This window comes from Pavona decussata, unplaced genomic scaffold (assembly GCF_977016875.1).
Source record: "Pavona decussata unplaced genomic scaffold, jaPavDecu1.1 SCAFFOLD_19, whole genome shotgun sequence".
Lineage (NCBI taxonomy): Eukaryota > Metazoa > Cnidaria > Anthozoa > Scleractinia > Agariciidae > Pavona > Pavona decussata.
This window is the reverse complement of record NW_028145442.1, coordinates 1,750,001-1,774,140: the sequence shown is the minus strand read 5'-3', so window position 1 is coordinate 1,774,140 and position 24,140 is coordinate 1,750,001. Positions and strand designations below refer to the sequence as shown.

General features: G+C 40.1%; 2 protein-coding genes and 1 pseudogene across 3 annotated transcripts in view; all 3 read right to left on the bottom strand.

Moving 5' to 3' along the window:
- Positions 1-1,635: 1,635 nt before the first annotated feature.
- LOC146486980 (adenosine receptor A2b-like) overlaps positions 1,636-24,140 on the bottom strand; it is a 74,125-nt gene continuing 51,620 nt past the window's right edge. The window contains exon 3 of the mRNA XM_085091288.1: positions 1,636-2,987. The gene's annotated coding sequence lies outside the window, so the exon portion shown is untranslated. The remainder of the gene's footprint in view (positions 2,988-24,140) is intronic.
- On the bottom strand, positions 2,985-5,441 carry LOC146486983 (adenosine receptor A2b-like; annotated as a pseudogene). The gene is made up of 2 exons (XR_014858336.1): positions 5,362-5,441; positions 2,985-4,618 (listed from the first exon to the last, which is right to left on the bottom strand). The product of XR_014858336.1 is annotated as an adenosine receptor A2b-like (transcript).
- LOC146486982 (octopamine receptor beta-2R-like) lies at positions 12,787-16,441 on the bottom strand. The gene is made up of 2 exons (XM_085091299.1): positions 16,041-16,441; positions 12,787-15,998 (listed from the first exon to the last, which is right to left on the bottom strand). Exon 2 carries the CDS (start codon positions 15,959-15,961, stop codon positions 14,882-14,884), a length of 1,080 nt encoding a protein of 359 aa, XP_084947425.1. The 5' UTR covers positions 15,962-15,998; positions 16,041-16,441; the 3' UTR covers positions 12,787-14,881.

Sequence of the window (24,140 nt, the reverse complement as noted above, 5' to 3'; positions counted from 1 at the left end):
ATTTCGGCGGGAAGCAAAAGTTTCTTCGGAAAAATGTAGGAAAAAAAAAAGGAAAGGAAAGAAATACCAAACAATGCCATCTCAATATAACAACAATAAAGGCCACAAAGTTCGGTATGACACTATTTAATGGTACGTATCTCTGAAGTTTCCTTTAAAATCTTCAAAAATTGCAAGATTTTACGATATTTTAGATCACATAACAACAACAATAACAACTGGTTACCTTCAAAAATTTCAGGATGGCTTGCAAATCCTGGCGGTAAGAGGTTAAAGCCAATCGAAGAAATTTTTCAGGAAGAGCTTCATGCCTGCCTTTATGTTTTTACGAATTTACGAGGACTTCAGATGGTTCACCTATGAAATCCGTACGAGCGGCGGCCATAATGTTCGTCAGGTTTACGTCGCTTGTCACCACTCAGCAAAACATTTGCACTAATGTGCACAGTTCTTACGCTTCTCAAATAAGCTTGAAGTTTAAAAACTTGCATTGAATGCTTGTGTCAGTGAGGTTGTACCTCGTACACTTGGACTTGCCTGAAGTGTTTTAAATCGTCCGCAAGGAATTCAGTTCAGCATGAAAAAAGCTGTCCTTGCCCTGATCTCTTCCTTCGCTCGGCACCACACAGCAGAACATTTGCTCAAATGTGCACAACTATTACGCTTCTCGATGAGCTGGAACTTCAAAAGCACTTGAATGCTAGTCTCAGAAAGGTTATAATTCGTACATTTAAACGTTTCTTGAATTTTAAATGTCCGACTGTGTCCGATTTTCTTCGCTTTCGATTTTTCATTCAACTCCGTTTGCAAAGCGCTGCGCGTGTTTAGTGATCATTAGGTTTCGCGCGCTTTGGTCGGAGGTTACCTCAACATCCGGTCGTTTAAATTTGTAAAATATAAATATTCAGTAAACTTCAACAGCAAAGTCCAAACGCGGAGAATTTAATAAAACAATTATTCCATTCGCGCTTGTTGGATATGAGATTAGTTATAGCCAAGTCGGCGCCTCGCGCCTCGTTGGCTATTTACCATTTCATATCCAACGCGCGCTCATGGAATAATTGGTAATTATTCTCAGATTGCCGGTTGTTTTCGTACAAACTAACTCAACTTGTTTCTTCAATCTTGGAAAACTTTCAAAATTATCAAAACTTAATTTTTTGGTAATAAACTTTATGCATGTAAAATAGTTTTATGGGTCAGAAATTTTTTCGGGTGTTTGAGAAACGCACTGTGGCCAGGGATGGTGTTCCTCCAAATCCCCCATAACCGGTACCAGGCCCAGTAGGCGTTTTTGTCAAGAGAGGATCTTGGTTTTTGTGAAATCCATATTTTTATCAATTGGCACCAATGAAATTTTGGTACAAGGTTTTGATATAAATGTGCCAAAAAAAAATTGAAAGATTGTATCCCTTCTTAGGCTTGGTTAACCTTGTCGTGACTTTCGAGAATCCGGCCTGAGTCCGACGCACCCTTTCAAGCATGAGGAAACCAAGATCAGCAGACCAAGATAACACGGCTTTTCGGGCTAAAAATTGTCTGCCTAAAACAGGCATACCAAACTGTCAGGTAAATATGGACCAACCTTATTAAGGGGATGTGTGCTAAAATCAGGCCTGCCAGAATAATTTCCTTTTCCAAAAGCCAGGTGTGATCGCCAGACTTAAAGAACATTGACTTAAAAGATTTTAAATTTTAGGTTGCATGTTCATTTTATTAACACATCATTACCTTTTACAAATCATTTCCTTTAATTTTCGTATCATTGTCTTTCCAAGTTAAATATTGCGATTCAGCTTTAAACTGTACACATTGAGCATCAATACTGCTTTATGCAACGCTCATTTAGCCGTTGTGTGAAACTACAAAAAGAAATTTCTTCAGAAGCTAGTGCCTGCCACGTCCTCAGTACACCTCAAATCTACAATGTTATTTATGTATCCGGGCACTCCTGCGAGCCTTTGACAACGAGTATACCCTAAATGCGTGTACGTTTGGTTATATGTAATGGTTTTATTTGGAGAATATCAACGCTATGGATGTGTTCTCCAGTATGACTACGTCTATAAACAAGTATCGTTACGTAGATTATACAAGGAGAATATAGTCTCTTAATCTCATTCTCTTTTCAACTCTTGCAAAAATTTAGGGAAAAGAGCGAACGACACGTTCGAAGCTTGAGCAACTAAATAAATCAACCTCTTTAAAACTGCTGAAAAATTTGAGCTTGGCATAATATACAGCTTCATCCCATTTCTGTTTTCCATGCTAGAAGAATGCATGTTGGAAGAATATTTGTAGACAGCGTTAATTTGAAATAATTAACATTAGAACGATTTTCATTTGAGTGTCGTAAAACCGAACTTAAAGTTATTACTCTAACAAATCAAAAAAGACGTAAACAGCGCAATGGACCAATCAGAACTCGAAGCAAATGAAGTGTAGTCGGCAACAAGCGCGGGAAAACACTTGCGAGCAAGTCACGATTGGTTTTGTTTTGTGGGTTCTCATTTGTTGAAAAAGTGGCGCGCGATTTTACCAACCAATTTAACCTAAGCAAAGACTCAATTACCTTCGACGCTCAATTGAAAATCCCTCTGATAAACTGTGGAAATTACTTATTTCTATCGCGTTCGATTAATGATGGTTTCCTATAGTTAAAAGTTTAAAATCCACAGTTAAATTAACTAAGTGTCGGATTTGTTAAATCAAAGAAATCGCTAAACTAGCTAAATTAAAAAAATAATATTATAACCCAGCAACTTAAAAATAACCAAAGCATATTCCTGATCAGATACGACGCACAAGTGATAACAAAGTGTGTGCTATTTATAGCATACGCGCGATGCTTTTGTTTATTTTTATTGCTGCTGTTGTCCTGCTGAAGTCCTTCTCATGGGCCAGTGCGACAACTATGCGTGTGTTACAAAGAGATGCAGACTAATATTCGGGTGTTTAATATTGAGACAACAATGTAATACATTTACCTTGTTTTACGATTGACAATCTCTGTAACAGATTTTCAGGGGAGCTCTTGGAGTGAAGATCTTTGGAAAACTCTTTAGCGATTTGGCTAGGAAACGTTTATCGATGCGTGGTGTCGAATTCTTTTAAGCTGTGAGTCCTGATTGGTTCACAGCATCGCACTGTCATTGGTCAGCTCGGAAGTGATTAATCTCGCAGCCAGGTCTTTTCAGTCTCTTCAAAGCACAACTGAGATAAAAGATTCACTGCTTCTCGTATTACAGAATACATGTGGGCATTTTACTCAACGGAAAGTTTTAAATCATTCAAACTGTTTACAACGATGGCGTGTTTCCTGACAGGCTGCCTCTTTTTTGTTTCGCCAAGTGGAGACGAACTTCGCTGTCTTGCAGATCTGGAACTTCCTTAACTGATGACAAAAGCGCAACAAACCCGAGAACGTGGCTTGAAACCTGCTGTTACGAAAGGCGAAAAGGAATGGATTGAGCGCCGAGTTAAGGTAACCAAACATGAGGAATAACACCACAGCTTCGTTTGGAATTCTCTGCCAGCAAGGCTCGCATAGAGTGGAAGCCATGCTAATGGTGGAGTGAGGAATCCAGCAAAAGAAAAATGCCGCCACAAATATGGAGATTTTCTTTGCTGCTTGTATTTTTCTTTTGTAAACTTTCTTTTCTTTGTTGGAACGCAATTTACGTGAGGTTTCTCCGACAAAGGTACCCTCGTGAGTGCGAGCAATGAGGTATATCTTGATGTAAATACCACAGGTGATCAGGAGCGGGAGAATAAAGTTCAGTACGGAACTGAGTGTTATGTATTCTTTAGTGAAGGGAAAGTAGCACACCCCATCAAAGACGAACTCGTCATACGAGCGCCAACCCATGATGGGGATTAAAGCGAAGAGAAAGCTGTAAAGCCAAATAAGGATGCTGATAATCAACGCTCTTTTCCGAGTCATGAATCTGTGACGTCGAAAGCGATTCAGGGGATCGCTGAGGCTCTTGTACCGATCTACGCTGACGGCCAGGAGGGTCAAAATCGAAGTGGGTACAGCGATGAGGTAGATTGTTATGCAAGCCTCGCACAATGCTTCGCTATGTCTCCAAGCGCCCTGGAGGATAATGGCCTCTATGTCGAAAGGCACTGCCAAAGACACTGTGAGCAGGTCGGAGGACGCTAACGAGAAAATAAACGTGTTTGTGGGATTGCGGCGAAGGCTTTTGTTGGTGATTATCGCGTAGCATACCATGAGGTTGCCAACAACTGCTACGACCACAATTAATATGTGACACACTACAACTGGATACTGAAAAGACGGACCAAAATCGTAGTAGGTTCCTGTTGCGCCACTGTTGGTACTGTTGTTCATTGTAGACTTAAATGTTACGGTAATCTCTGTCTTCACTCACTTCACTGGATCGCTTATCGCGCTTGTTTACCTTAGAGCAGTGTCACTCACTTCGCCGGTGCGTTTGTTGAGCTGAGAACAGTGTCAGATGTTTGGCATATAACTCTCGTGTATGTTGTGAAGCTTCTTTTACACCAGGCGAGTTTGACAAATTAGGCAAATTGATTAGTGTTAAACCTTAACAACCTTGATCCACTGCAATTCAGATGCTCTTTCACAATTAAGCTGAAAATGAGAAAAAATAGAAAAATATTGATTAGGGTCGGGATTCTAAAAGAAGAGTTATTTCTAGACGTTTACGACTGCGCACATTGTCGTCTTCTTGTGTTCGAGAATTATGCCACTCGCAGAAAATCGTTTTCTTTCTCGGGTATATCCCACCGAATTTATAACGCAACCCCGAAACAGTGAAACGCACCTTTCTGTGTTTCATATTCTGTTAAAGCACGATCAGAGCTCCAGATTCCAATCTATGTAATCAGTTGATAAGGTAATTTGGCCACCGTAAAGAGGTTCGAGTGCCGACGCTTCGACTGTTAGCCCTTCGTCAGAGCGAACCCTCAGTGTTGCATTTGCTATAACTAAAAAAAAAAAAAATTGCCTGGAGCACTTGCCTTATTCTTCTGGTCCCAGTTGTTCAAAGAGCAGATAACGTTATCCACTGGATAAGTCGCTATCTAGCGAAGCAAATGTACTCTGAACCAACGCTTCTGGCAAGTTTTCCACGCAATTATCCCATACTTAAATTTGACATATGCTTCTACTCTATTCACAAATTTTAGGATTATCAGGAAAATACTGCACACATTTTAACTGTCGGATAGCAACCTATCCAGTGGATAAAATTATCTGCTCCTTGAACAACTGGGGCCTGCACGGTAGTTATCAATATGTACATAGTTACGTGACTTAAATGTCGCGCTCCGATTTTAGTTTCTTTTAATTTTTAAAGCTATCTGTAAACTTACCTTTTCACTAATCAAACCTACGTTTACACCAAGTACTCTATTCAAAACGAATTCGAAGTGCTCTCGTATAAATTTCATCGTCTTGTTGTTTTTCAGGTAAGGTATGTTGCCTGTAAACAGCTTTAAAGCTGTTTAAAAATGTTTTGGCCAACAGCGTTTGTTTTTGCTTACTGTTTTCGGCTTATGGTAGTCGTGGGGATCCAGTTTGATATAGTTCAAAAAATGGTTGTTTCTGCGGAAGTCTCCCTCTAGTTATCATTTTCTTCTTTTGAATTAGAGGTAGCATTAATGTACAAGGTGAAAGAGGGAAATGGTTGCTGCGAAAAAACACCACACAGATATTATAATAACCGAGGGAGACAATACAAGCAAAGAACCGCGAAAATATATCACATTCTATCACGAAAGACTGCCTGAGTCTGTCATAACACAGTCACACAAGAGAGATGATTAAGATGCTCACCGACGACAAGCGAGGCAAAATATGGAGATCAATACAGTAAAGAAGTAACATTCTGTGAATTGATATGAGTCTGCAATAGACCGTATTTATTCGATTAACCGCCCACCTTTGAATAAGCGCCCACCCTGAAAGCGCCCACCCCATCCCCCTCCAACAAAAAGCATTTTTCAACCAGCCCAGCGTGAAGTAAGAGGAGCGCCAGTTGGGTTCTAAAATTGGTTTTAGATACGGTAGTCATGAACTTTTATAATGTTTATGTTAGATTTTGCACTTTGTTTTGTCTTGTTGAAGCGAAATAAACTTGTTATCTCTTGTTTTGTTATTCTCTCAAAATGTCCTCGCTTGCTGAAAATGTTGCGAAAATAATAAGCGCTCACCCTCGAATAAACGCCCACCTCGAATAAGCGCCCACCCTCATGGGTTCAAAATTAAATAACCGCCCAGGGCGGTTAATCGAATAAATACGGTACTCATTTTGCAGGCAGAGACAACCATCTATTTTGTGGTTTAGTGAGTCATTCTCAGTAGTAGTTTTGACCACTTCCCTAGTCAACAGTAAGTTATAATATCGTAATATGAAAAGGGTCCTTGAAAATCGCGTGTGAGCAATAGTTTGCAGATACGCCGCCTCCCAGTCTAGAACAATAAAACTTGAAACTGTTCTTTTTATTTTTATTATTCCGAAACGGTAAATCGAACGCGACTCAGGCAAAACATTTCTGATTTATTATAACCGTCTAAGTTGGCGCTAAGTTTATTTTGAAAATAAACCAAACTGATTGCAGGGCTGACACGCAAAGGACTTATTTATTAGGGCCAATATTTCAACTGTGTCAATAAAGGAAGACGCTTATTAGAGACAGGGCGCTTTCTCGTTTTATGACTCAAGCATCTGAAAATAAAGTTACGAAATTTACAAAAAACGGAGCAATAACGGGGATTGTAAATGTAAGAAAGGGGTATTGAATGGTCTCATTCAATTTAAAAGTGTTCGCAAAATTTGGCCTCTGCTCGAATTGCTCGCAAAAATTACACGGGTGCTCGCTTGCTCGTGCTCGCAAAATTTTTGCAACTGTTCGCATGCTCACATTTACAGCAACAACAACAACAACAATTTATTTACAGATTCAGATTATGTAAAGGGCTCGTTAACATGTGCTCGATTGCTCGAAATTTCGTTAATCCTCCTTTGTAGTTATTTTTTATACATATCTAAACGACACATCAGTTATGATATGGTCAAAACAAAAAGGTTGAAACATCCTTACCTCTAGCTTTAGTCTTTCTTCAACTGAGTTCAGCGTGTAACTGTTGTTCTGTTTTGGAGGTGTCAGCCAGATTATTAGCTATTACTTTGCGCAAAACAACGTCAGTCCTATTTTAAATAAAAGAGAGATTACTGCTAGCGGAAAATTTACGAAGTACTTACTCGAAGTGTTCGTTGCTCGCCGTCTGTATTTTTCTAAAGATGCTCGCCATCTGTATTTTTCTAAAGACGCTCGCCATCTGTATTTTTCTAAAGACGCTCGCCATCTGTATTTTCTAAAGTGCTCGCTGCTCGCATGAAAAATTTGTCAACTGCTCGTGCTCGCAAAAATATACACACTGCTTGCATGCTCGCAAATGCTCGCATACCCCTTAAGAATAAAGTAATCTTTACAAGAGAACACATCTCTGGTAAAGACAGTCAATTTAGTCAATTTAGAATTATATGCTAATGTATCAGGACAGAGAAGATTATTAGAATAAAGGCACTTAGGGAATAGGGCAGTTATTGAAATGGGGGAATCTATTTGACGGTTCTAAATAAAGAAAAAATTGAATCATTACACTTCAGCTGTGACTCGGAAGTTCTTTCCATTAGCGGTAGATGGGTTGACAAACCTGTAAGCGCCCGCGCAATTATGCGTTCGCAGCGTGCCACGAAATTACTTTTCGAGAGTACAAACGGTACAGAAGGCATTAGTGTCAATTCAACAAAAATAAAAGGTAAGTGAATTCGCGGTGACTGGAAGACTTAAATTCCCCTTTATATAATTGAGGAAGTTAAAATGTTAACTCTAAGCAGCAAGCATATAACCTCATGTATAAACTGTTTAAAAGATGGAAACTAAAATACCACCTACTGTACAGACTTTTTAAAAATGTAGAGATTATCATTACCTTTGCCGATAAGTGCATTTGAGAATGAACCTAGTCGCCCGCAAATGCGACACTTTCAGTTACAACTTTTTTTTTCATGAAAACCGCAGCTTTTAATGCATTTCATGAAGAATATTTCATAGCTCTATTCGTCATACCAAATTAACAATTTAAACTCTGCAGATGGCCGCACACTCTTGCTGTCAATCTTTAGTTGATAGTGATGTTAGGCCCATCGAAACTTCGTACTTTTACTCGAGTGTTCTAAAAAACCTTCAGTCATTGAAACTCCTAGAGACATCGAGAATCGAGAGTATCAATTTCAGCCCCAAGAATAGAACAGTGTTTACTTCCTTAAAATGTATTTCTCGGTAATCATCGACGGGTTTACTAGAACAAAATTCACTGGAAAAAGACAATTTAAGACTTTCGCTTTTCACGGCAAAGACTAAAACAGCAATGTTTATTGAACAGATACCTTCAATTACATTAAGTTAGCCTAACACATGTGGTCTGGGAGACTTGCACTTAAGTCAACTTTTGAATTGAATAACTGTTCCTGAAAGCAGACTGGTTTGCTATCAGGAGGCGCCCCAGGCATGTCATATTAACCCTGCAATTTTAATTTCAATAATTTTCTTTCAGGACGCCGCATTCATAGATTGATTCATCATAGCGAATTTAGAAACGGCTTACGACGTTACATGAACATATATTAAAACTTAACCGTCTTCCTTTTAGAAAAAGAAAAAAAAGGAAAAAAAAAAGAAAAAAAGAAAGGACCTGTTTATAATGCCGCATTCGATATTAAAGACAGTTTCTTTTATCAATAATTAAAACCTAAAAAAATATAGCTGTCTTCTGGAAGACAATTTGGTTCATAGCTTAAGTCATTTTATATGGCTTATCTAAAAGATCTGTTGAAAAGCAACCACCTTGTAAATCATGAATAAGTCAGGGTACGTAATGAGAACATTTTTGCAAAATACTAAAAATGATAGCATTATATATCCTGTTCTCCCCACATTCATTTAGGGTTCTTTAAAGGCATATTTGTAACCTGTGAAAAAAATACAGGAAAAGCCTACAAATTTAAGTTTTCGGCTAAAAATGAACCACTTACCCTGTTAACAAAGTGCTGTATAGATAGGAAGACATCGATCTCCCGAAAACGAGACAATAAGGTTGTTCCCAATCGGTAAAAGGTTGACACGGCCAAAGACTTGATTAAGAATGAGTATTAGGGCGCGGGAACTTACCTCCATAATCCCCTTTTGGAACCACTATGGCACCATGAAAAATTTTCTTGTCATCATCATGGCGTCACACATAACTAAATGGTACATACTACACATACAAAGTAGGTTTGGTTACGAGGAAGCCTGAATTTGAAGTCGGGGGCTTACTGAGGTCCAGAAACTTTGCATGTTCGGAAAACAACGTGTTATCTGAAATACGGTATCGGCGATTTTTTGTTTTGTCTTCATTCCCCTCAAATTATCGGAGATCGCAGTTGTGCAATTTACAAAAGGCTCACCATAAATTATCGAAATCCGACAAAATTTCAAGGAGCTGGACTGACCCGGTATCACTAATGGGTCGTTTTACAACGTGTTGAAAAATGCTATCAAAGGCTGGAATTGTTTAAAAAATTGTCAAAAACTGCATTGAGCCATAACTGAACACCAAATCATTTGGCACAAGAAAATAAAATTTTGCGCTCGAAATTTGACGGTTTTCTGGAGGCGGTCTGAAAGGGCATCTGATACCTTAAACTAACACTTGTGGGGTCATGTTTCAACGAACTTAAATGTTAAAACATCAAACAAATATTGCTGTTAGCTCCTCATGATTTATTCATGTAGATAGAACGTTACTTTAAAAGTAACTCTCCTAAGGGCATTTCAGTAACTATCAAGTACATCATTAGTGAACTAAAAACTAGCGACAGTCGATTTTTCAGTGGTATTTGTTAAGTGTCAGGCTATGGATAGTGAATCGTTTGCGAAGTTTATCGCGATTGATAGCTAGTAGCAAGATTATTCGCGCACTTACATGCCATAGCCGAGTCTCTAAGCCATAAATAAAAAGCCGTTTCACTGACAGGCAACCGATTGAGCTGGCGCAGGAGCGGAGTGACGTGGTCCAACCTCGTTCCCAAGCCTTTTTCCCTTGGGGACGAGGTTGGACGTAGTCGTATTTTCTGGAGTTCGTAATAACTGGAGTTTCTTTATATCAGAAGCGGACGTGTTGGACCACACCGTGGAGCAATACAACATCTTTCTAAAAATTGGGGATGAGATTCAGATAACAAGAGAGTTTGAACTTTGACCTCGTATAACTGATGCACCGTGATAACAAAATTATAGGGAGTTGTATGGGAGAGAAACCTTTCTTATTTGAGGGTAAAATACAAACGATTTTTTAATAAAAGTTTCTCGCCTAAAATTCTTTGTTAGTGTCTTGTGTGGTCTTTTGGGTCGATTCGAGGCGATACCTGGGAATTTTAGTTCACACTACATCTACACTATTTAGGTATATCTGGACTCAGCGCGATTCCGGGTATAAAACATCTGTTGATGTTATCAAATAAATGGGTGCCTGTAAAAAAGCCTTCTCTTTCCAAATTGCCTTGTATTTGCTTGTGCAACAAAAGGAGAATTTGACCTTACATAGAAGTTAGGGCCTTATTCCTTACACCCCTTCAAATGAGCTTAAACACGTTCGTCAACATTTTTTGATAAGATGTTTCAAGAGACCCTATACCTCCGTCGTTTTTAGTGTTTCAGATCTCTTAGGGAAATGCGCCCTTCGTCTGTTCTATAGAATGTCAGATAGGAACCATCCTTTACACAGCCTTTTGTCTAAATATAAAGAATCATCAGCGCGTCTGAGACACAGATCATGTATCATGCCTAGTGTTAACACAGAGAGATTCAAAGATAGCTTTTTTAATAGACTAGGGTTTAGATATAACTTAGGAGTATGAATTTTTGTTATATTATTAGCTTGAATTTTTTTATTAGTTGACTACGTATTTTTAACATTTTCAACTGATGTAATCTTGCGCGCATGTATTTTATATTTTTATTGTTATATATGCATAAAATATATATGTTACATATTATTATCATATTATTATTTCAAATGATAACAGTGCCGTACTGCCACCTCCTCCCCAGGCGTGTCTCCTTCTTCGAACGTGGTGCGCATGGTTTTGTGGGACTGTTGCTTCCTTCCTATCAAGCCCTGCGCCCCCGTTTTCCCGCTCTTTCCACACAGGGGCACCCCTGCAAAGCGCACTTCAATATTAGGTCCGTCATAATGCTATGCCGAGCAGTGGGAAACGTGGAGGTCGACTGCTCGTGCAGAGTTGTCTTTACCAAAAAGCAGAATTTCATCGACACTTCAATAAAACTATCACCTCACCGTCAATTCTGTTGTCCTGTGTGTTCGATTTCCACTCTTTCCGTATATAAATCCCAGTTTCCTCCAATTCTTGAGTATTTTAAACTTCACTCATGAACCACCGCGTGAGTTTTCGTATAGTAGTCCGAGTTCCACGCTAGGCGATCTTTTCGAGTTGATGGTAAGGAGCTCGTAAGATCACCGACGACTGACAACCATAAGGTGGGCCGATAGTAGTTTTTCCAATGAATCTGGGCGGGTTTTTTTTTTATCTGAAACCCGGAAAAAACAGACTAACTAGGCTGTTCGATCGGAGGAACTTTTGGGCCCGAAATGTAGTTTTCTTCCCCTTTTCTACAGATTGCCGGTTGGAATAAATGTGATGGAATATTTTAAGCCTGGTGAATAAATGAGAATGATGTATATTAACCAGCAAATGACACAGGCATACTCGGAAAAAAAATTACAGTGCTCCTATCAGGAGTTGAACCTAAGACCTTCCGATTACTAGTTCGGATGCTCTACCACTGACGTACAGGAGACTCGTGGGAGCTAAGGCCATTAAACGAGGTTCATGGGACAAACAGTAACAGTATGCAGGATGCAGAATGCAGGATGTTTGTCCCATGAACCTGGTTTAATGGCCTTAGCTCCCATGAGTCTCCTGTAGCTCAGTGGTAGAGCACCCGAACTAGTCTGATAGGAATACTAGACTCGGATTTTCTTTTTCCGAGTATGCCTGAGTCACTTACTGAATAAATTAATATACATTATTCTCAGATTGCCGGTTGTTTTCGTACAAACTAACTCAACCTGTTTCTTCATTCTTGGAAAACTTTCAAAATTATCAAAACTTAATTTTTTGGTAATAAATTTTGTGCATGTAAAATAGTTTTATGGGTCAGAAATTTTTTCGGGTGTTTGAGAAACGCACTGTGACCAGGGGTGGTGTTCCTCCAAATCCCCCATAACCGGTACCAGGCCCAGTAGGCGTTTTTGTCAAATCCATATTTTATATCGATTGGCACCAATGAAATTTTGGTACAAAGTTTTGATATAAATGTGCCAAAGAAACTGAAAGATTGAATCCCTTCTTAGGCTCTGTTGACCTTGTAGTGACTTTCGAGAAACCGGCCTCAGTCCGACGCACCCTTTTAAGCATGAGAAAACCAAGATAGACCAAGATAACACACCTTTTCGGGATACAATTTGTCTGCCTAAACCAGGCATACCAAGCTGTCAGGTAAATTTGCACCAAACTTATTAAGGGAGTGTCTGCTAAAACCAGGCTTGCCAGAATAATTTCCTTTTCTAAAGCCAGATGAGATCTGCAAACTTAAAGGACATTGACATATTTTGAATTTTAGGTTGCATCACATTTCATTAACATATCATTAACAGACATTAACATATTACCCTTTACACATCATTTCCTTTAATTTTCGTATCATTGTCTTTCCAAGTTAAATATTGTAATTCAGCTTTAAACTGTACACAGTGAGCATCAATGTTGGTTAACATACTGCTTCATGCAACGCTCGTTTAAAGGGACTATGTTACCCCCAGGCGCATGCGCGCGTTGATGAGAAGGACTTTGAAATAGTTGACCCAACTTTTTCAAATACCGTCGGGGAGCTCAGGAAGCTGTTTTCAGCTGTTTCAATAGGCCATTTTACATTTGTTTGTTTAGTGACCTGGCCCTGGATTGGAAGCGAGGCTGGAGGTGACCTTGTTTTGATACAGACCTCACTGCCTTTCATATGTAAAAGCAAAGGTTTTAAGGTTTTAAGGTTTAAAATAGTTAGCATAAGAACAGCCGCATGATCTACATATGAAAAGCAGTGAGGTTTGTATCAAAACAAGGTCACCCCCAGCCTCGCTTCCAATCCAACGCCAGGTCACTAAGCACACAACTGTAAAATGGCCTATTGCGTTAATCTTCGGAAAGTTGGCAGAATGTTTTATTTACAGACGTTCTTTAGTACTAACTGGAGTTGTTTGTTGCGAAACGTTTGAACTCTTTTGCAAACAAATAAGTGTCAAACGGACTCTACTGCGCATGTCCCCCAGTTGACATAGTGCCTTTGACCGCTGTGTGAAACTACAACATGAAATTACTTTAGCAGCTAGTGTCTGCCACGTCCTCGGTACACCTCAAATCTGCGATGTTATTTATGCATCCGGGCACTCCTGTATTTAGAACGGCGAGCCTTTGAGCATACCCTGAATGCGTGTACGGTATGGTTAAACGTAGTGGTTTTGTTTGGAGAATATTAACGCCATGGATGTTTTTTCCAGTATGACTATGCCTATAAACAAGTACCGTTATAAAGGCTATACAAGGAGAAATAGTCTCTTAATCTCATTGTCTTTCCAACTCTTACAAAAATCTAGGGAAAAAAGCGAACGACGCGTTCGAAGCTTGACTGAGCAACTATGTAAATCAACCTCTGTGAAACTGCTGAAAAATTTGAGCTTGGCATAATATACAGCTTCATCCCATTTCTGCTTTCCATGCTAAACATGTTGGAAGAATATTTGTAGACAGCGTAATCTGAAATGATTAACCTTGGAGCGGTTTTCATTTTGGTGTCTTAAAACCGAACTCAAAGTTATTAATCTAACCAGACATAACGGACGTAAACAGTGCAATAGACCAATCATAACTCGAAGCAAATCAAGTGTAGCCGGCAACAAGCGCAGGAAAGCACGTGCGATCAAGTCACGATTGGTTTTGTTTTGCGGGTACTCATTAGTTGAGAAGGTGGCGCGAGACTTTACCAACCAATTTAACCTAACCAAAGGCGCCATTACCTTCGACACTTGAATGAGAATCCCTCTGATAAACTGTGAAAAAATCACTTCTTTCTATGGCGTTTGATTAATGATGGATTTCCATTGTTAAAAGTTTAAAATCCACAATAGGCCATTTTACAGTTCTGTACTAAGTGACCTGGCCTTGGATTGTAAGCGAGGCTGGGGGTGACCCTGTTTTGATACAAACCTGACTGCTTTTCATATGTAGATCATGCTCAGGTCATGCTGTTCTTATGCTAACTAGTTTGCATTTACACATCAAAAGCAGTGAGGTCTGTACAAAACAGGGTCACCCTCAGCCTCGCTTCCAATACAAGACCAGGTCACTCAGAGCGCACAACTGTAAAAGAGCCTATTAAATTAACTAAGGGTCGAATTTGTTAAATAAAAGAAATCGCTAAACTAGCTAAATTAAAAAGTATTAAAACCCAGCAATTTAAAAATAACCGGAGCCTATTCGTGATCACTGAACGGTGCACAAGTGATAACAAAGAGTGTACTGTTTGTAGCATACGCGCGATCCTCATGTTGGATCATGGGCTCTTGTCAGAAGTGATTTCTTTATCTGTTTAGTCTCTTTAAAGCGTCAGAGGTCTGGGTACAACTGCGATAAAAGATCCACTGCCTCTCGCTTTACAGAATACATGTGGGTTTTTTACTCAACGGAAAGTTTTTAATCATTTAAGCTGTTCACAACGACGATGACTCCGTGTTTCCTGACAGGCTGCCTCGTTTTCCTTTCGCCAAGTGGAGACGAACTTCACTGTCTTGCAGAGTCGTAGAGCGCCTACGGATACGTTTAGCAATGGAACGGACTTTGAATGGGCGCCACAAACCCGAGAACGTGGCTTGAAACTTGCTGTTACGAAAGGCGAAAAGGAATGGATTGAGCGCCGAGTTAAGGTAACCAAACATCAGGAGTACCACGTTAGCTTCGTGTGGAATTTTCTTTACGCAAGGCTCGCATAGAGTGGAAGCGATGCTAATGGAGAAGAATGGGATCCAGCAAAAGAAGAATGCCGCCACAAATATGGAGATTGTCTTTGCCGCTTGTTTGTTTCTTGTGTAAACTTTATTTTCTTCGTTGGAGCGCAATTTACGCGAGGTTTCACCGACAAAGGTACCCTCGTGAGTGCGAGCAATGAGGTATATCTTGATGTAAATACCACAGGTGATCAGGAGCGGGAGAATAAAGTTCAGTACGGAACTGAGTGTTATGTATTCTTTAGTGAAGGGAAAGTAGCACACCCCATCAAAGACGAACTCGTCATACAAGCGCCAACCCATGATGGGGATTAAGGCGAACAGGAAGCTGTAAAGCCAAATAAGGATGCTGATAATCAACGCACTTTTCCGAGTCATGAATCTGTGATTCAGGGGATCGCTGAGGCTCTTGTACCGATCTACGCTGACGGCCAGGAGGGTCAAAATCGAAGTGGGTACAGCGGTGAGGTAGATTGTTATCCAAGCCTGGCACAATGCTTCGCTGTGTCTCCAAGCGCCCTGGAGGATAATGGCCTCTATGTCGAAAGGCACTGCCAAAGACACTGTGAGCAGGTCGGAGAAGGCTAACGAGAAAATAAACATGTTCGTGGGATTGCGGTGAAGGCTCTTGTTGGTGATTATTGCGTAGCATACCATGAGGTTGCCAACGACTGCTACGACCACAATTAATATGTGACACACTACAACTGGGTACTGAAAAGACGGACCAAAGACGAAGTAGGTTTCTGTAGCGCCACTGTTGATACTGTTGGTAGTGCTGTTCATTGTAGTGTTCCGGTAATCTCTGTCTTCACTCACTTGACTGGTTCGTTTATTGCTCTTGTTGACCTAAGTGCAGTGTCACTCACTTCACTGTTTGCGCTTGTTGAGCTAAGAACAGTGTCAGATATTTAGCTTGTAACTCTTGTGTATGTTATGAAGCTTCTTTTACACCAGGCGTGTTTATCCCCAAATTAGCCGTCGAAAGTGGTTTGACAAATTAGGTGCCAAATTGATTTAGTGTCGGAAAGTTAATAGTTTACTTACACCTTAACAACCTCGCTGGTCAAAACGTAAACGATTAGTTTGATCTGCTGTATTTCAGATGCTCTTCCTCAATTAAGCTGAAAATGAGAAAAAATAGAAAAATATTGATTAGCGGCAGCATTCTAAAAGAGGAGTTATTTCTAGACTTTACGACTGCGCACATTGAAGTCTTCTTGTGTGCCACTCGCAAAATGCCCTTTTCTTTCTCGTGTATAATTCTATAGACAAATTTGGCCATGACGAAAATTACCTAAATGCTTCACTATTTTAAAGACAGAGTTGACTGTCTCACTCATTTCATGCCAACAGTTTTATTTTATTTAGTAATCGCACTGGGGTATGTGAAAATATTATTCCCACTTCACGGCGTAACGGCCGTGAGGATACTGCTCTTGATCAGTAGGAACTTTCCCGTAATACTGTCCGAAATTCTGTTCAAGGTGGTTATAACGTTTGAGTCTTCGGATGAAATTCCTAAGTGTTTTTCGAATAAAAGATTTGAAGCAGTCAGCTTTCCAGTGATATCGTCAATTTATTAGTCTCATGATCTCAGGTTGTTAAAATTTTTGACCTAATAGGGAAATCGTTAGTGGCGATTCAAGTGTACGATGTATGTGTCTGTTTAGCACGGTTTGCGATGCAAAGTGTTTCTTCTACGTATACTAATTCTGTGTTTGACGTTTTTTAAATGAAAGCTGTTGAGGTGCACTTTAATTTAATGCAATGATGTTTATTATTCGTCTGCGGATGAAATTCGACCTGAAGTATGATGGACCATTCAAACAAGAGTTATCGATAACAAGGCTCTTGAATTCCTGGGGTGCTGTTGTTGTCTGAGCAACTCCCCATGAGAGGACGGAAATATCGCGTACGGTAAGTACCTCCTGGTATCTCTCATAAATTCTCTCATAAATCCTTAGAAAACTTTTCTAAGGATTTGTGAGAGCTTTATCTGGATTATCTGTTTGCACTCCAGGTTTTGTCACCTATGCTTTCCGCTTTATGTCATCAAGTCGTAATAAACGTGTCTCAGTTATCATATGGAACAATGTTACGTATCAGTGACAAGTCATCACGGGGGGAATCCCGAATCATCGAGTTTGGATTCGAGTTCGAGTTCGAGTTGGACTTCGAGTTAGACTTCGAGTTGGAATCAGAGTTGTACTACTATAAAAATACAAAAAGCAAGATATTTCGTTATATTTTTTACTAATATAAAAATACAAAAAGCATAATACTTCATTATTTTCGAGAGCGCGCTCTGGAAGGGCTCTCGAATGAAATCGGACCTCCCCCCCTCTCCCCGTCTTCCCCAAACGAAGAATGGCATGTATACGACTTTTTTTGTCGAAAAATGTAGATACCTAAGCATGGTCTATACGAAAACGAAAATGGTGTACAACAAAAGAAAACAGGTTCGATCTGTTCAATTTAAAAATACCAACGAATTTTCAATAAAAAATATCCCTACCTGAACTCCCTTGTCTGTTGTCCTTTCTCTTATGTGGTTTTTGGAAGGATTGAGCGCGATTTCAGTGAGTTTTAGTTCCATTGATTTTCTCTCTTGTGTGGCGATACAATGTAAGTGTTGTCTTCGTTTCATCATCGATCTAAACAGTCTTTTGGAAGATACTGAATAAACAAATAACGTTTTGTCGTTGGATTTATCTGTCCGTAGCTTTATATGCTTAGACGGTCGAGTGGCTTACTACAGTGTATTAAACTACAGTAGGTCAGATTTTTAATTACCCGAAAGATATCGCCTGGCGGTTAGTTGTCTTTTCCGTGCATTTATAATTTTGAATTTTCTGCTAGGCTAGTAATCGCGGGTTTGTTTTCTCATCCATACACTTTCAATAGCTCCCACCAGTTCGAGACTTGACCCTTGCGAGTTACTCACATCGCATCGCCAGTCAAATAGACTGACACGTTTTATTCAAGCGGCTCAGCGGCTCGCCAGTCAAATTGAGTTTGTTGATACTACTAAGAACTTGATTGAACGAAGCGTCTTATTATTACGCGTCTGTTGAAATAATACAAGCGGCGGTGGTCCCCTGTGAGAAAACGATCGTCGCCCGAAGGGTAGAAAGAGGCGTAAGCGATTTTTACGGATGGCGGAAATCGGTGAAAATCGATAAATTGATTTCGTGTGTCAAATCGATCTTATCGATTTTTCATGAAGTCCAACTCGAAGTCTAACTCGAACTCTAACTCGAGGTCCAACTCGAATCCAAACTCGATGATTCCCTACTCCTCACTTGGCAAACTTTGATACGGAATATGAATAAAATCGGGAAATCCGAACCACCTCCACTGACATGATCGGCTCTGAAGGGAAGCCAAAGTCACGAGTCAGCTGACGAGGAAATAAATCAGCACTAAAGAATTCTGCGGCATGCCGTCGCTTATGAAAGCGTGATTATCATTGGATGAGAAAGAGAAAATTTGGGAAATTCACGGTGGTGGATTTTCATTAACTATTGTGTTGAGATATAAGTGATGCCATAAGAGTGCCAATGACAATGAACTACCGACTCATAATATTGAAATATGGATCAAAACTTGTAATAATATGTTATAAAACGCTATTTTATAGGTGTTATGAAATTTAGTTACTTTTAGTGACAGTTATTGTTGTCATTCCAGAGTCATTTTTAAGCAAGGGATCGTATCTCGTAACATTTTTGACTGAATAGTAAACTACTGTCCAACCTCCCGTAAGCGACCACCCATAAAGATATGTGGTCGCTTACCATAGGTCAGACCGCAGGTGGTCTAAATTTCGGGTAATTTACACATCGTAATTGCGGAGACCTAACCCTTTTGCTAGTGCTTATCGAAACCCATAGCAATAACTTTTCTTAGCTACAAGTATATTAAGACTGGTCCAAAATTATTCTAGGTAAAAAGTCTTAGGGTCTATAATGATTGATTGTATCTCACAAATTACTTTATACAGAGAGTGCATGAGACAATTCTTGTGAAAGAAACTTGACTCATATCACTCCAGGTGGCGCTGTCTACATTTTTCAGGGAACGGAACCGACATAAGCTCAAATATAAGCTCAAAGACGGCTACATTGACGAAAAGACGAAACAATACCTTATACAAACTGACGTTAAACCTGGACGCTTTTACATTTTACCTAAAATTCACAAAACTGGTAACCCAGGACGCCCCATAGTTTCATCTAACAGCCACCCTACTGAACGTATCTCACAATTCGTTGACTACCACATTAACCCTCTCGTCTCTTCCTTGGATTCGCACATTAAAGACACTACTGACTTCCTTAACAAACTCTCTAACCTTGGGACTCTACCTAATAACGCCATGCTTGTCACTCTCGACGTTTCATCATTGTACACCAACATTCCACACAACGAAGGAATTGATGCTTGCCGTCATTTCCTTGAAACTCGTACGGACAAACACATTCCTACTGAGACACTTTGTGACCTTTTACGCATAATACTGACCATGAATAACTTCACATTTAATCAGCAACACTATCTTCAGGTCCATGGTACTGCCATGGGTACTAAGATGGCTCCTTCATTTGCTAACCTTTTTCTCGGCATTTTCGAAATTAACGCTCTCTCTAATGCTCCTTTCCATGTCCATACCTGGTGGAGGTTCCTTGATGATATTTTTATGATTTGGACTGAAGGTCTAGATCATCTTAAAATATTCATCGATTACCTCAATAATATTCATCCCACTATTAAGTTCACTAGCAGTCACTCATTAACTAACGTTCCTTTTCTCGACGTAATGGTATCTCTACATGACGGCACTATACAAACTGACCTATACACTAAACCTACAGATAAACACCAACATCTTCTTAGTTCATCATGCCATCCTCAACATACTAAAACATCTATTCCATTTAGCTTAGCTCTTCGCATCCGCCGTATCTGTTCTACTAACGCTACATTTCAAATCTGCATTAATGAATTAAAAGCTTATCTCCTCGCACGAGGATATCATAACACCTTCCTTGACTCACAATTCCTACGAGCTGCTAATATTTCTCGCACTGACGCTCTGCAAACTAACCGTAACGACTCTATTAACCGCATACCTTTTGTCGTTACATATAACCCAGCACTTCCTCACCTCTCTAATATATTACGCAAACATTTTAACATATTACTTTCCTCCGACCGTTGCAGGGAAGTTTTTAAACACCCACCTATCGTCGCTTACAGACGCACTTCCAACCTTCGCGACATTTTAGTTAAAGCACAGCTACCGACTGTCACCGCTCCTAACAGCACTAATTCACCACCAGGATCTTTCCGCTGTGGACAAAATCGCGCCACTTGTCCTTACATTACTAACGGTCTTAAACATTACACATTTTCTTCCACAGGCGAAACGCGTAACATCACTTCACACATAACCTGTAACACCAAAAATTTAATCTACATGGTACAATGTAACCGCTGCCATTTACAATACATAGGTGAAACTAAGCGACGTCTCAAAGACAGATTCAACGAACATAGACGCCCAGTTGACAAAACTAACATTACATCCAAACCAACCACTGTTTCTGAACATTTTCTTTCTCGACCTAACCACTGCCACACTGACATGCAACTGATACCACTTGAAGTTATTCAATCAGAAAAGCCAGAGAGTCTTTTCTTATAGATTTAGCGGGGACCTTGGAACCCCACGGTTTGAATAGACGTGATGAATTGTAATTTTTTTATTTTATTTTACTTATTTCCTCATCCTTTGGTACCACCTTGTAAACGTCATTTCCGCCGCTCCCATGTATTGCAACATCCTCCATAATATAATATTGTAATTTCATTCATATAATTTAGTAACATCTAAACCTGAAGAAGGCTGGTTTGGCCAGCCGAAATATTGTTTTAAAATATATTACGTTGCGTCAGCTTTGCAGTAGTCTTTGGACTTCTCATCGTCTTTTATAAAACCTGTGATGTCCGTGGTTACCAGCATTAAAAACACCAGCAGGCCTGTAGGTTGCAAAACAATCCCGCACTTGTGCGTCGATAACTTTGGAGCTTACAATAAACTGCTGCAGGACAGTTGAACGCACTTTATTCTCTCAGAGGCCCGGGGGGGGGGGGGGGGTACTCCTCGGAATTCTTGGTGGGGGTGTGCCGCCCGGGTCTTCAAATCCCGACCCTATTTCAGACCTAAACATGCCATTTTCCACACCCGTTTTCAGACCTGACCTCTAAAATTCATACCCGTTTTCAGACCTGATAATTATGCATCAGTGTTGACGGAAAGAGTAAAAGTAAGCTGGAATGACATAGTTTATCTATTTCTTTTTCTCGCTATCAGTTAGTCGTTCCAGTTACGTACTGAGAAGAAAAATATGTTTGTAAGCTTTCGTAAATGTTCCCGGCCCCAAAAAACCCGACCCGATTTCAGACCGTAATTGTTAAAATCTATACCCGTTTTCAGACCAAAACGGCTCAAAAACCATACCCTTTGGGGCGGCACATACCTATATACCTTATATAGGGGAGTACCCCCCCCCGGGCTCAGAGGCCACGCGTGTCAGTTTAGTTTAAGCTCAAAACGTGCACTGACATTAAGGATTAAATCATTACACACCGCACGACAGCTTAACACACTGGACTCTCCTACAAGGGATTCAATCCGAGTAAAGTTTATTTCAGTGTACAGTATAGTGCATGTGTATTTTATTAATTGTTTCAATGTTAAGCTATATCAGGAGACACTTCCAGTAGCTCTGACTGTGAGTTTTACGTCGTCCGCTGTAATGATGTGGCCAATATATTAAGGCGACACATATTTCAATTGCCGCCCGTGAGAGATACAGCAGATTGTGTGTCTAGTAGTCGCCCACGGGAGGTTAAAAACAATTGAAAATTTTAAACAATCATCTCTAAAAGTGGTCGCTTACGAGAGGTGGTCGCCTACGAGAGGTTCCATCTATAGTGATTTGACTTGAAAAGGCTTGGTATTTTGGAAAAAAGTGGTCGCTAATGAGAGGTGGTCGCAAAGGGAGGTTCGACTGTACTTCCGTTAACGTTAATTCGATTCATGCTCACAAGTTATTTGAGAAAAGACGTAAAATACATGAAAGTATTCACTAGATGAAAGTAGTGTTTGAATCGTACTTGCTTTATTTTGTGACGAGAATTTACAAAGCTACAACCTTATACAAACATGACAAAAACTGTCGGAAACTTTTCGGCAGAAAATATCTCATGGAGAATGTTGAAAAAAATCATTTCCGACCCTCTAGATTTCACAATTTTCTGGAGGAGGATGGCTCCAGACCCCCGTACAAACTCGCGACCCCGGCGCTCGTTTTCAAGTCGTCCCTCCCGGTCCTCCCCTCCCCAGTTGACAACAGGGGCCGCCGTCCCTGTTTTAACTGACATATTGGTTACCGGATACCTTCGCGGGTGTCCTTCACGAAAAAATATATTTGCGCGCTGTCTTAAATGCAACAACCATAAACTATATATCAGTACAAAGCTAATGAAATGTACTATCCGGTAAAAATTATTTCGCTTTGATTTTTTCTAGCCGTAAGGAGAGTGCGTCCGAAAAGTTCAAAGCGACTGATGTCTCTTTGAGCGAATTTATTGGGTATTTAATTCGACCGCAGAATCAAAACTACTGCATCATATTAATCACAAGGCATTAATCTTCAAAATCGTGAGAGGCTTTTTTGATATTCCTATTGGTTGCCTCGCAATTTTACTGTCAATTTTGATGATCAAAAACTCACCGATATGTTTTACGACGAAGGCCATTGCGGGAGATCAATTTTACAAAATGGAAATCCCTCGCGCAGTTGTTTTGCTCGGTGTCTTGGAAATCGACGGGCCAAATTTCAAGGCAATCCGTCAAATCTTTGTACCGTATAAATTACTTTGAAGAGAGCACACTCGCATAAAAACTAAGTAGGTTTTTTCCGCTTCTAAAGGCTTACAAACACTTCACGCCCTTGCTGCGCCATATTTCAACACTGTGGATGCCGCCGACGTCGAAAGCCAATACAATTACAGGAGACCCTCTGCTGAGTCCCCTGAGTTTACTGGTGTCGCGCGAAAAATAGTTGAGTGCGTGACTGCAGTTCTATTACCAGTCAGAATTTCTCGGATTTCCTTGCGAAATGCCGGGCAGAAAAAATTCTTCGAAGAAAAGGAAAACTGCAGTGGCCTCGACGGTGAGCCCCATCGATCCGAAAGAAAAGCTGCAGGCAAAATGCGGTCACTGGGGTACTTTGAAGGACTATTTATATATACCATTATCCATGTGTCGCAAGCTTGCAGTTCAATTTCCGAGTTTTTCTGCGTTGCAGGTTTGATGGAGATACTTTCACCCGCAACCTGGAGGCCAGCGTTGAGCGCAATATGTGGGGAGGGAAAGGGCCTCAAAGAACTCGATATATCGATTTTTGTACCTGGGCTTATGCGCTACGCGCTTATGCGGTTTCGGCAAGAGTTTTTCCCCATCCTTCATCGGAAACTTTCTTCTTCATTTTCTTAGGACCAGTTTTCTTCTCAGTTTTCAACCACGGACTCTTTTCTTTCTTATTTTAGGCCATACACGATACGCAAAACGAACACAAGCTAAAACTTGGTGTGAATAAATCACAAGTTGCAAACGTCAACGAAAGGAAGAGAGGCGACATGGAATGAACGACTCCGAATGTCTTACCACGAAAAGCATCACGGGAAGTCCTGACGCTTACACATTTTAATTGGCTTATAGCACTCTGGTGGGTGATAGAATTTCATTTGAAAAAACGTTCTTGTTGATAATTCGCTCACGCCTCAAGGTTTGTAATATTATTTTTTTTGAAAATGAAGCGAGACTAGTAATGTTTAATTTAACCCTATCGGTAAGAATTTTTTTTGTAGTTTTAGCTTCTTTGCTTTTATC